This window comes from Lupinus angustifolius, unplaced genomic scaffold (genome assembly GCF_001865875.1).
Source record: "Lupinus angustifolius cultivar Tanjil unplaced genomic scaffold, LupAngTanjil_v1.0 Scaffold_4_11, whole genome shotgun sequence".
NCBI classification, from domain to species: domain Eukaryota; kingdom Viridiplantae; phylum Streptophyta; class Magnoliopsida; order Fabales; family Fabaceae; genus Lupinus; species Lupinus angustifolius.
The window spans coordinates 8,942-23,013 of NW_017717203.1; the positions used below are offsets into that span (position 1 = coordinate 8,942).

The window sequence follows — 14,072 nt, forward strand, 5'->3', positions numbered from 1 at the left end:
CTCCAACAAGTGGCACTTAACTATTGTTTAGTGTATTTCATAAGGTTTGAAAATCATATTATCACTCTAGGACACTAGATGAAGGATTTAGAAATGATGTGTGGAATTAACCGAAAGTATAACACATAACTTGTAATGTTTTTAAAAATCAAGTAGAGAAATAATTCCATATTTCCAATCAATTTTCTCCTCAAGAATTTGTTTATAATAGTTGTTTTATGATTATGTTTACTTGTTAATATTTCATAAAAAAAACAAATTCAAAAAGATGATTAAACTTTATTAGTAATATAACATGATTATAATAATATTATATTATGCAATTTCTTGTAGGTCGACATAACCCTATACTATACTACAATTGAATCTTGAAAGAGATGCAAATGTAAAATAGTAAAGTGCTAACTTATAAATTTTATTTGTTGGCAAAGAAATAAACCTTGAATCAAAGCAATTTAATTCATAAGTTGTATCTTTGTAAAAAGGAAAAATACACAATTACAATGAGTGATCTAACTACTAACTTTTATTTTCAGTCATTTATATTTCTGCAACTAATATTTATTTTCTGTAACTTAATTTCTGCAACTATCTATTTATTGTTTTATTTATTCTTGATATCAACCCTTCGAAAGAAGTGGTGCGGTTAACTCCTAACTTTATTCTTTTGTCATTTTATTATTTTTGATACCAACCTTTCATAAATATAGTATGGTTAATTTAATAAAATGAGACCGACCTTTATGGTATGGTTAACAGGAGCCCGAAAAGGGAGTAAATAAATAAAGTCACTCGCTAAATAAATATCACTCATTATCACTTGTATTAATTTGTTAAATTCATACCATTATGTCGGCGTTGAAATTTATTGCAACAAAGTCGAGATGGTATGAAATTCAATAAAACCAAGTTTTTTATTTAAAAGAACATTCTTGAAACCATTAAACCGGCGTTGGAATTTATTCCAACAATGTCGAGATGTCCAGTAAAGAATCGAGCTATCATTAAATAAAATAATCACAAACTTCCTGCCTCAAAATAAAGAAAGCATCATTAAAAAAAATCTTTCAACACTTCTATTGTAATTTCTTTTTTAAATAATTTTCTAAAGCAATATGAGGTAACTCATTATAGGCCTAGTGTCTTGTTGCGTTACCTTATGTTATAATTTTTTGTAAATAATTTTTCAAAGCAATATGAGGTAACTCACTATAGGTCTAGTGTCTTGTCTCGTTACCTTATGTTGTAAAAAATTTAAACCAATATGAGGTAACCCACAATAGGCCTAGTGCCTTGTCGCGTTACGTTATAATTTCTTTTTTAAATAATTTTTAAAAGCAATAGGACGTTCAAGTACCTTGTCGCATTACCTTATGTTATAAATTTTATCAAATAACTTTTTAAACCAATATGAGGTAATCCACTATAGACATAGTGTATTGTCACGTTATCTTACGTTGTAATATCTTTTTATACAATTTTTAAAAGTAATATGAGGTAACCCACTATAGGCCTAGTGTCTTGTCGGGTTATCTTATGTTGTAATATATTTTCAATTAATTTTTAAAAGCAATATAAATTAGTCCACTATAATCCTTGTCCCTTGTCGCGTTATCTTACTTTGCTAATTTTATAATAAAAATAAAATATGTCCATCAATCAACTATTTTCTGAAAGAACTAAGTAACATTGACTTCTCTATTGCAACCAGAGATACGTAGGAGCATGTATTCCTTGTCAGACACAAAAAATAAAAAATGTTTTTTTGTCTTTCGTTATTTTGTTTAATAATGTGAGGGTAAAATTAATGTTTTGAATAAATATCTACATAACTGATCTAGGTACCATTTTTATAACACGCGGTATGAGGTGCCTAATACATTCATCATCCGTAACCGACTTCCAAACTTAATTTCTCTATATGAGCAAACCAATTTTTTTTTAAAAACTGGTTTTTCATGTTTTCCCTCTAAAAAACTTCGATGACGACTCAATTGCATTTATTTGCATTATCCCGTTGTGCCCACAAAAGTGGGGTAGTAGCAGTTATGTTCTTTGGGTCATTGTTTTAATTAGAAACTAAAAATTGTTAAACATATCCATAATGAATAAAATTTATGAAGGGAGAAATTCATAGGCATAAATAATTGTTGAGTAAGAAATAATATAAAATTTAATTTTTTTTATTCACAATGGAATCTGGGTGTTGCACATGAATAGTATAAAAAGGCAGAATTTATCCATGGGTTAAGTATTCAAGGAAAATGGATTGAGAATGTCCAAGGTGTCAGACAAGGGTTGGTACTCACTTTGAGCACTTGTTCATGAAACAACATCGAAACCGCCCGACTTTGCATGGTGTTCGTTTCACCCAATTCGGTTCTTTGGTCAACGATGCTCTTATTGCTACCTTTGATGACGAGGAGATTAAAAATTCTATGTAGGATTTGAGGGTGGCAAGAGTCCTGGGCCTGATGGGTTTAACTTTAAATTTATAAAATCCTTTTGGAAGATCATGAAGGATGATATCATCTCTATGGTTCGTGAGTTCCATGCTAATGGAAAAATCACCAAAGGCATCAGTTTTTCCTTGATTTGTCTCATTCTGAAGAGGTTTAGTCTTCAAAATATGGGAGATTACATACCGATCTCACTTATTGGCTGCTTATACAAAATACTAGCTAAGTTGCTCACTAACGAATTAAGGAAAATGCTTGGAAAGGTCATCAGTGATACTCAATCTACTTTTCTGAAAGGTATATACATTTTGGATGGTGTGGTTGTCCTCAACGAAATAATCCGCGATGCTAAAAAACTACTCAGTAATTTGGCATTTTCAAAATTGAATTTTAAAAAGCTTTTAATTCCGTTTCGTGGAGTTTCATTGATCACTCAGTTAGTGTTTTGTCAAAAATGGAGGGGTTGGATTATGGAGTGCTTGACTACAGCTTCAACTTCTATTATGGTTAATTGCAGCCCTATTGAGGGGGTCAATCTCCAATGTGGTCTACGTCAAGGAGATCATTTTTTTCCCTTTTTCTCTTCTTTATTGTGGTAGAGGTTTGTCGGGTCTCATGTGGCAAGCTTGTTCTCAAGGTCTTTTCAAACCCTACAAGGTGAGCCTTGACAAGAATGATGTCTCTCTGCTCCAATTTGCTGAGGACGAAAATTTAATTGGTGAATGCTCTAATCAGAATACTTGCAATGAGTACGCCAAAACTTCTCAACATCTTTTCTCTACTTGCAATCTTATGTATGTAGTTTGGCAGCTCCTCTATATTTAGTTGAACATCAACACAATGTTTCCTTCTCATCTCATCGTCCATTTTACTACTCACATGACCATGATGTCAAACAACAATTATTTGAAACTTTGGAGTACCATATGGTTAGGTACATCTTGGGCTATTTGGCTATCTAGGAATAATTCTATTTTTAACGATATCCAACATTCTATTCATAAAATTCTTGAATCTGCTAGGATCAAATTATGGCTTTGGATAAAGGGTCAGATAGGTCATGATTCTTTTATTTATTCAGATTGGGTCTCTAACCCAATTGCTTGTCTAAACAACAATTTGTAATTGGCTCCTGTCTTCCTCTTTTTTTCCTTTGAACCATTTGTAACTCTTATTTTCTATTAATAAAAGTTTTATCTTTTACCGATAAAAAAAAAGTGACTGTCATTGTGAGAGAGATAAGTGTAATTTCTTAAAAAAAATGATGATGAATATAATTAAGTCAAACAAAATATGGTATATTGTGAAGATAAGTCCAAATAGTATAAGAGTCAATATTTATTCATTATTTTTGATTAGTTACAAACTACATCAATAATTTTAAGGATGTGTTTAAATCACTTTTATACTATATTATAAGCTTGCAACTAACCAAAACTATGAATAGACATTAACTCTTATACTATTTAAATCACTTTTATATTTTATTTAACATAATTATATTCGCCACCATTTTTTGTTTAAGAAATTACCAACTGAGTATACTATATATATATATATATATATATATAATTAGGGTTCATTTATATAAGTTAAAAAACTGAAATCGTGATTTATATAATTTCACTAAAACTCGGGATTTACACTTAAATCTATTGTAATTTACTCTTAAATCTGTTCCTCTGATGAACAAAATAAAATGTCTCGGTTCATGTGACACTGAAAACCATTAATCTCTCGAGGTTATGAAGTAAATTATTGTATTTTGGTCAATCACAACTTTAGTACTGAATTAATCTCTCTTTTCTCTTAAATCCAAAATCCCTAATTTATGTACCATAACAACTATGGATGTTTTTCATGACATGAACTTTCAGTTAGTTTTCAGGGGCATATACAATAGCAAAACACCATCAACTATCTGCATTAAAAATATATGATATAAAATAAAAAAGAGAAATATGATAATTTCCCTCTAGGTAAGTACTGCACAGAACAACACTACAATTTATTAGGTAAGAGCATTTCAAGTGTTAAAGGGAAGGGGTGTTTTTCTTGGAACTTTTCTTCTGTCTCCTTAATATTTTCTTCCACAAACTTTCACTTCTGGTTTTTTGAGCTGGTAAAATGGCCAAAGAATTAACAGTATCATTGTCATCGTTGTGGCCTTTAACTCCGTTCAAAGCTAAAATCTTTTCCAGGGGCTGTATAATGGTTGGAATGGTGGTGGTGGTGGAGTTGTAGTCGATTGCTTTGGAGACTTTGGCTTTTGTGTCATCTTCAGCCAGCATCTGATCGAGTAAAGATCGGTTTTTCACCTTCACAACTTTTTGGGGCAAAATGCTTGTATCCACATTTGTGGTGGCAGTTGTAGTGGTGATGATTGCCATGTTGTTGTCTGTGTTACTTTGCCCGGCAATGACAGGGTCAAAAAGGGATGCATCCTTTGGGGCAGTTAATGCCTTCAATTGCTTCCCAAGGTTAAGGATGGTTTCTTGACACTCAGCCAACTTTTCTGAAGCAGCGGTTATCTCCCAGTCCTGCAGGGTTGATCAAAACTTCTCAACTCGATACAAACAAATGCACCGCATAGATGATTTTGCAAAGGCGAGTAATAACTCAATTTAATTACATGTTGCTACACTTATACTGAATGTCAGTCGATCATACAAGGTAGACTATTCTTGGTCTTTCCTGATTTTGTCTGCTCTAATGAATATCAACATGTCATAGGGTCTTTATTTTCATTTACTTGTATGTGCTTGTAATACTTCAAAAAATTTACTTGAACTGTTTCCTATAGAAGCTGATACAGTTAGTCAATTTCATATTACTGCTTCTTAACTTAGCTTATTTTGTACAGGAAGCAAAATATTAATGAGAGAGTGCTTTGCCTGGGTTTTAATAGTTTGTCTGAACAAAGAGCATGTATAATGCCATCACAGTCTAATTTTTGTCCGGGTGATGGCAGTTCTTTGAGCTATCTGTCTGATCCCAGAAACCTCTATAAAGACTAATATACGATGCAACTATTTGTCAGATTGCAGTTCTTTGAGCTATATGTCAAATCATGGTGCAATTATTTCAATGCCACTTCATATGTTTCAGATATTAATATACGATGGTTTGAACATGCGAATAACTTGCTATAAATGAAAAGCAAAATGCAATGGATTATGTAACTTGCTCAGTGCTGACCACGTTCCAGTCTGGGATCTCCAATTTTAGTATAAAAAAGCAATTTAAATAAGTGCCAAATTTGTATTTAAAGAAATCATGCTTCATTGAGCTTAACATATCCCGGATGTGACATAAGAACAGCAATCTAAGTACGAATAATTGAGAAAAGGGAATAGAATGTAATTAACTTACAGTTCTCAGAGGCTTATCTTTCGGGTTAGCACCATGGTCTGACCACTCCTTTGACATGCTGAGAAGATAAATTTAATATGTGACTCACAATCCTCAAATAAGAAATGAAAAGTTAAATGTTCGAAAATCGTATAGAATAGAAAAAAATATTTCATGATGATTCATACCTTTCAAGCTGAAGCTGGAATTCAAGACATCTCACCTCCAATTCTTCACAACAGCGGTTCTTTTTCTCCAGTTCCACTTCTAATGCTAAAACCTTGTGCTGAGCCTCTTTTGATTCAGCTTCTGTAGGCTGTGCGTCAAGATCTGAATTTATCATTTTATGATTTTGTATTTGATCCTCGAGTACTCTGTTGGACTCTTTTAAGGCTTGTAACTCTAATCTCAAGCTGGCAACAATTTTCTCTGATTCCCGAAGCTTCCATTCCAAGGCTTCCGTTTGAGATTGAGCAATGATCAACATATCTTTACTATTTTTAAATTCTTCTTTCTCATCATCATCCATCTCTCCGGTCCGGAGTTCAAGATCATTTGAAGTAGTTACCTGATGCAAGCAAGGCAGCTGTTCTTTGGGAAGATTCAGCTCACCTGCCTCTGCAAAATGACTTATCATCCCAATTTCGGCTTCACTTTCACTCCGTGTTTCATCCCAATCAAATTGTTTCTTGATGGCATCCCTCATGCTAGAAACATCCTGAAGCGAGAAACAGTGATTCATAATCCAATCCAAAGCCGTTGTTAGTTCTATGGCAAACTTTTCATGGTCAGCCTTGCCATTAAGCAAATCATAACACACATGGAGAAATTGCTGCAAAATATTTCTGAGTTCAGATGTTTTCCACTGGAAAACACGTACCATGTAGCCCGTTGGCACCTCTGGATTCTCGTATGAAACGATATTCCCATCTCTTCTGCGCAAGGGATCTGAATCATTGTAATCCACAGCAGGCATGCTGATTCCTTCAACAAGCTCAATTATCTTGCCTATTGATTTACTCAAATATATCTGAGATTGTTGTTTGTTTTCCTTTAATGATGAGGTGTCAGCATTGTTGACAACACCATTTGTATCTAAAACCGAAGAATTAAAATGGGGAGGATCAGATTTATCAATATGACCAGAGCCTTTGTTTGAATCAAAGTCACAGGGATCTGGATTATTTAGATGCCTCAAAGCTACTCTAATATCCTCAAGTATATCATCGGGGTTTTTATGAGTGACAGAGTTTTGTTCTAAAACCATTTCTACTACATCCTGTAGCCAACTGGGAATATTACCGTTTAATATGTCAATGGAATAGGTTTCTTGATTAGACCTTGAGAAGTCTGATATGTGATCAGACACAGGAATGATCTCCTTACCTACTACATCAGAGGTAGTCTCGGTTGTCCCAGGCTCTGAGAAGCCGTTAATTTCACTAACTGCTGCTAAAGAAGCATGAGAGATTTCAGGGGTTTTTTCAGCAGACACCACTGCTAATTTTTCCATTTCAACGAAGTCATCCATAAGATTTATGTCTGAAGCCCCAACACTTTTGCATGACAATGAATCCTTCTGTTTCCCACTTTTGAAGTGCTCCAACTCAGAAATCAATGCAGAAGCCCAAGATCCGGCACAGCTAACCTTGTCGTCACTGCCGATGTCAGACATTGATGCAACAGAGAACTCATGTGATGTGAGGTTACATCCAGGCTGATCTACAGTTACTTGGCCTTTAGACGATTCTTCAATCTGTGACTCAAGCTGCAAAATTTTGGAAGCTGTGCGAGAAAGCATTACTCTTGAGAATTGGAGCTCACTCATTTTCCTATTTAGGGATTCTTTTAAAGTCTTGTTTTCTTCTTCCACAGAAAATAGCTGCTCAGTCAAATTATTTATTCTTCTAATTGTAGTCTCGGGAGAATTATCAACTGAAGATTCAACCATCAAGCCATTTGAGTTCAGCTTCTTCCTCCTCATTTCAAATGAATCCTGTCTCAACATTTCAACTTCGCTTTTCATTTTTGCAAGGGCAGCAGGACCTGGTAACCGTTTCCGCATCAGAAGGCGCAGCCTCTGACATTCTGATTCTAACTTGGCAATTTGTTTTACTTTCTCTAAGTGCTGCTTGTGAGAAGCATCAGCTGTCCGACGGTTAAATTCTCTCTCCTCATTTCGGATCTCAAGTTCCTTTTCAAGCACTCGAACTTCATACTTGAGAGAAGCATTATCACTCTCAGTGGACTCTAATCTAATCACCAGTGCATTATGATTTGCCTCAACTTGTGTCAACTTCTTTTTCAGATCTTCAATCAATTTTTCTTTTGCAAAAATTGATTTATTAAGATGTGAGTTTTCAATCTCAGCTTTTGCAAGCCTTTTATTGGTATCAGATAACTGCTCCCCAAAAACCCTCCGCTCTTTTTCAAATTCATTTGAAACCTTCATTACAGCATCGTGGATTCTTTGCCCTTGTTCATCTCGAACAAAACGTAATTGCTGCATACATTCCTTGAGAGCTCCATCCAAATGGGATACTCTTTCTTCATAAACTAACCGCTGCTGCAAAGCTTCATCGTGATCTTTCTTCATTGACAACACTTCACCATCTGCCTTCTCCCAACCTTCACAATAAGATTTTTATCAGAGGCTGGTAAAATTACACTGTAAAAGTATTTCACTCGAAATTGGTTGTTAACTTAATTTTCATGTCCAGGGTTAGAAGGTGGGAGAAAGGGATAAATGAACTGATACAGACATGAAAGAATATTACCTGCCACCGCTTCTTGTGCAATTTTTGTTTGTTTCTTCACGAGCTCATCTTTGGCATTACAGTCGGAAAGTGCCAGAGCAAGCTTATCATTTAATCTTTTCAGGTCTTTCTCCAATTCTTCCTTATCTGCTAGCAGTGCCTGTACCTAAAACAGAGAAGGTTAAACAAGACAAAATACCAGCTATCTTTATCAAGTGCTGAAATAAATTTCTGGATGCATAGGTATAGTTGACAGAATTCTTTTCTCCATTTTACAATGACAATAATCCAGTATAAACGATCAAAGAAAAAAGAACAGAAACCAGTGAAGTACCACTATTACTATAAGGAAGACAAATAAGGGAAAGGAAGGTGAGAAGCAGCCAGCTTAATCATGACGTGAAGTTGAACAATTCCATGACAATTGTGAAATCGGAAAAAATATATAAAGTGATCAAAATACAATAATTGGTGTAGATAGTAATTAAAATTACCTCTTCATTTTCTTTTGAAGCAACATTGCCATTGTCAGTTGCTATAATTGTCTTTTCCGAGGACTTTTTCCTCCATAGCCAAGTTTTGTTATCCATTATGCTAAGATGGCTTAAATGGGGATGAACCTGCATGGAGTCAAAACTGAGGGAAATGTAAGTCCAGCTAGAACGAATAAATTATGATAACTAGCAGAACCGTGCAGCTACTCCAATAATCTGGAATTACTTAAATTACTGTTACCAGTAAATTATGATCTTCACTGAGAACCGCTATATCGGCATAATTCGTCCCTCGAGAAAATAAACTAAGGTATGGTTCAGTAGATATGTCAGAACAACATAACGAAACTTCTATGTTTTGTTCTACATTTGGTGTACTTTATAAATGGAACGAAACAAGGTATAAGATTGAAATTTAGTGTTCCACTGAATGTGGTGAAACCAAAAAGAATAGAACAGGACAATCTCTTTCTATCCTTTGTGTCTTTGTGCCAAAGATTATCTAAGACTTAAACCTTATTGAGTATATTCTCATCTCATGGTTACAGTTGCAGAGGATGCAATCATAATCATAAGGAAATCAAAAAGGGACGGCACAATGCATGAAGCTCCAGTGGGGTGTGGGGATGGTAGATATGCACAACCTTAACCCCGAAATTTGAACCCATGACAGGTCACAATCCATCAACCTTACCCTTGCGTCGCATCTATAAGGAAATATATTAGCCTAGAAAAACAAATTACAAATATTGTCTTTTACCTACATCATTACATGGTGTTAAACTTGAAACTTGCTATCAGAAAAAAACAAATTCTTAGATTCTAAAAAAATCACAACTTTCCATTTATATATGAAAAATAAAAAAAGATATTGCAAATCAGTACATGCCATTTCATAACATCTAACATAAAGCGACAAATTTAAACGTGCATATGAGTCCACAAAGTTACAAATAATTATTCACATGCAACTTAGAATAACGAGAAAAATGCTTTCTATCCCCTTTTTCCATAAAAAGAACAATAATAATAATGGTAAATACTTATTTCAATTTTTGAACTTACCCATTCCATTCATCAAAAATTAAAAAACCCATAATGTTATATTTTTTATGTACGAAACTGGATCAAAAAATATCAAAAATTAAAATTTTCTTCAATAATAAAATCTGTTGTATAAAATAAAAATAAAGCATAAGTATTGTACTATATATGAGAAGGGTGTATTTGTGATTTCTAACCTCTAAGAATGAAGTTTGAGGTAATTACTGTGAATGAATTAATCCAAGTAAATAGAAGCAAAAGTGAGATGCAATGGTATTCAGCAAAGTTAGAAGTGAGTGAAGAAGAGTGTTAAGAAGAAAGAGTAAAGAAGTGAAAGAGGAAAAATGTATATAATGATGTGTGATCTGTCACCGACGAAAAGTGTTGGGAAGAGAGAGTTTAGAAGAAAGAGAGTGTTAATGTGTGAGGGAAATGAGCACCACATCACAGTTAAGCTTTCTTTGTAGAGTGAGAGTGAGAGAAAGTGTGTGTTTGGTTTGGTGAGAGAAAATAAAAAGGGGAAGGAGTGAAAAAGAAGGGAAAGTGAAGAGAAAATGACAGAGTGAGAGAGTGAGAGAGAGAGAGAGACTATTTGTGTTGTGTTTGTAGGTGAGATGTGAGGACTGGAGAAAAAGAGAGGAGAGGGAAAAGGAAGTGCAGAGACTGGGAAATGGTAAGTGTCGGCTTGATGCTTGTTGGATCTGTAAATAAAAAATATAAAAAGTCAGATACACGTGTTGCAAGAAAATAAATTACTCAACTAATATTATATTTTTCTACTAAACTAATACATAAAAAAAATAATCAGTAAATTATATTAACAACCTGAGTTTTAACGAAATTACACGAACCATCCCTCAATTTTTTATACCTACACAAACTCCTTTATTTTTATACTTTCATTACATGATCACCTCTCCATGAGAAGTAAGTGTAATATCTTAAAGAAAAAATGTGATAAATTCAATTAAGTTAAATAAAACATAATATATCATGGACACAAGTCTAAATAATATACAAATCAATGTATTTTATTATCTTTAGTACAAGAGCGATTTAAACAATATCTCTTTAGAGTTTTTGATGCATTCTGTTACAAAAAATAATAAAAATACATTGATTTGTATATTATTTGGACTTGTCTACATAATATATCATGTTTTGTTTAACTTAATTGCATTTATCACATTTTTTCTTTAAAATATTACACTTAATTCTCATGCAGGGGTGGTCAGTATAATAAAAGTATAAAAAATAAGGGGTTTGTGTAGGCGTAAAAAAATGAATGGTGGTTTGTGTAATTTCGTTAAAACTCAGGGGTCAATGTAATTTACTCAAAATAATATATAAGTAATTAATGAATGTAATATGCATTATTTTTAGTATAAAGATTTATATATAGTCTATATATCATTGATCATACATTTGGATTATTTTTTTGAAAATTCAGTAATAATTAAATATGAATGTTGAATAATGGATATAAATGTCATACACTCCCCATGTATACATATTTTTCTCATAATTAATAACCAACCTACCACATATACCAATTTCTTATATGTATGGAAGACTCATAGGATTATATATCATTTTCTATTGATATCCTCTCTAATAGTAGATTGAGCCCTCCAATGTGAAGAAAAGAAAAAAAATACAAATTTTAAAATAATTTAGTTTAAAAATAAGGTTTATTAACAAGAGAAAAAAATATATCAATAATCATATATCATTCATTTTTATTTATTATCTAATCTTAAATAAAAGTAATATTAATGAATAATGAATGATGTTTATACTATCAACATTATACTTTATTAAGAAAGGTATAACATCACATATTACATTATTATGGAGAAGATATAAATTCAATAAGGAGGGACATTGCATACCTAATTTAATGTTTTTTAAGAGTAAGAACATTGTTGCGTCTTCTCGCAACCGCCATCAAATGCCTAGATAAATTGTCTAAGATTTATTTTAATTTAATGATAGATCTCGAATTTGATTCTTGATAATATAGAACATGATTAGCACGGAAGAGTAGTTGAAAATATATGTGGTTTAACCAAAAATCTTCATATACCAAATATTAACAATTAGCGACATTTCTTATGAAAGAAATTTTTTGAAGATAACACAAATGTTCAATCTTATTTTTTTCTGTTCTTAGAAGAAAAAAATTGTGTTTGGTGTTAATTTTAAATGTACATATAACATTATTGTTTTTGAAACAATTTTGTCTATGTGAATTGATTTGTACAATTTAAGTGAATGACTTTATCATCAAGTAATAAAATATTTGATCTCACATCATAGCTAGTAAATTGATTCTATTAATTATTATAGTCATTTTTCATAAAATAATATAAATTTGAATAGTATAATAGTAAACAATATTTAGAATTGAATTAAAGAGATTTAAAAATATATCAAATATAAGAATTTTCATGATAAAGGTTATCAATCAATGTTAATGAATTAAGGTTTATAATATCCTTTGAAGAAATTTAAGTTACAAAGACAACCCAATAATTGATAATATTCTCTCTTGAGTATTCACTTGAAGTTTGTACTTAGTTTTATGGTATAGGATTCAAGAAATCCTTTGACTTCATCCCAAACTATTTGTAGTTATCCTCTTGTGAATTAGGATTCACCCTCTTGTAAATTAGGATTCAAGTTTGGTATTACACAAAAAAATTTGGTCCTCTACAATTCTCTTGATACGTGGACATCTCCATATTTTCAACAAAGTTGTCTCCACCATTTATCTTGCTTTTGAACCACAATTTCATAGAGTTTGTGTCACGCTGCTTAGATTAATTGTTTTTAAAATTACCTTTTTAATTCAAAATTTACTCCTATCAATTAATTATTCAAAAAATGTGTTGATTAATTTAATATTCTTTTAATTAAACAAAACGTTTGGGAATTTAATAAGAAAGTCACGACATGTGTCATATTTTTCTTTCAACTCCAGTTTGAGAAGTTTTGTGATCATTAGTATTGTCTCTTTCATATCACGAATCATGAAGATGGCCGATTTACAATAAATAGTGGCAGATCTTGATATAAAGTTTAGGGGAGACAACAATATTTAATTACAACTTATGAGTAAGATTAGGAGTGAGCAAGATCCGCCCAACCCGTAGACATGTCTCAACCTGATGACTTAGAGACAGGTCTGACCTGTCCAAATAAATAAAAAAAGGACTGACTCGATAAAAGGGACTGACCCGTCATACAAAAAAGGACAGATTCAGGTCTATGTCTAGGTCACCCGACCCGTCCCTTATAGTTATATCGAGAATAATTAAATAAGTACATATTAATATCTATTATTTCAACTCACATAACTCAAATACCTACAAACCCACACAACATATCTACACCACTTATTATATGATCCTTATTCCTTACCTTTATTCATTGTTTAATTCATTTTTCAGCTAATAGCTAGTTATTGTATTCATTTTTGTGTGAACTTTTGAGTATTGACATGTTGTTGTCATTTCAGTTCTCATATGTTTTTTATCATTCACAAGAATACTTCAACTTATGTTGACACTTCACAGTTTAAATTATTCTGAAATTTTGAATGTCTTCTATAATTTTCAGTCACGTGATTGTGATAATTTTTAGTTTGAATAATGCAATTCGCAACTTGTAGTTTATATACTGATGTATGTGGGATGTAGGTTTTAGTTGAGTTTATATAGATATTGTGATAATTTTGATTGTGCATGCTTAAAGATTTGAGAAAAAAAATCTACGTTTGTCATTTTGTCCTTTTCCAACCCAGACTCGTCCCTATCTTGACATGTCTTATTTTCGACTAGTCTCTCACGCGTCTCATCCTAATTAGGGATGGATTCAGGTTCAAAAATTGACCCGATCAATATTTAGGGACAAGTGAGGGACATGCTTAACTAGTCCCAATGCGTCCCACACTCACCCCTAAGTAA

At 32.5% G+C, this 14,072-nt stretch overlaps 1 protein-coding gene and 1 long non-coding RNA gene across 5 annotated transcripts; one reads left to right on the plus strand and one right to left on the minus strand.

The window, feature by feature from the left end:
• Positions 1 to 4,246: 4,246 nt before the first annotated feature.
• On the minus strand, positions 4,247 to 10,760 carry LOC109337286 (filament-like plant protein 7). Of its 4 annotated transcripts, none has more exons than XM_019574229.1 (6): positions 10,302 to 10,760; positions 9,061 to 9,186; positions 8,588 to 8,732; positions 5,999 to 8,438; positions 5,832 to 5,889; positions 4,247 to 4,999 (listed from the first exon to the last, which is right to left on the minus strand). In XM_019574229.1, exons 2-6 carry the CDS (start codon positions 9,154 to 9,156, stop codon positions 4,493 to 4,495), a joined length of 3,246 nt encoding a protein of 1,081 aa, XP_019429774.1. In that variant the 5' UTR covers positions 9,157 to 9,186; positions 10,302 to 10,760; the 3' UTR covers positions 4,247 to 4,492. The 4 variants fall into 4 exon arrangements, with proteins under 4 accessions (XP_019429774.1, XP_019429772.1, XP_019429773.1 ...); XM_019574227.1 differs by having other exon boundaries at positions 9,061 to 9,202; XM_019574228.1 differs by lacking the exon at positions 10,302 to 10,760 and having other exon boundaries at positions 8,588 to 8,726; positions 9,061 to 9,317.
• On the plus strand, positions 9,599 to 10,615 carry LOC109337287. The gene is made up of 2 exons (XR_002106429.1): positions 9,599 to 10,095; positions 10,278 to 10,615. It is a non-coding gene; the product is annotated as an uncharacterized LOC109337287 (long non-coding RNA).
• Positions 10,761 to 14,072: the final 3,312 nt, after the last annotated feature.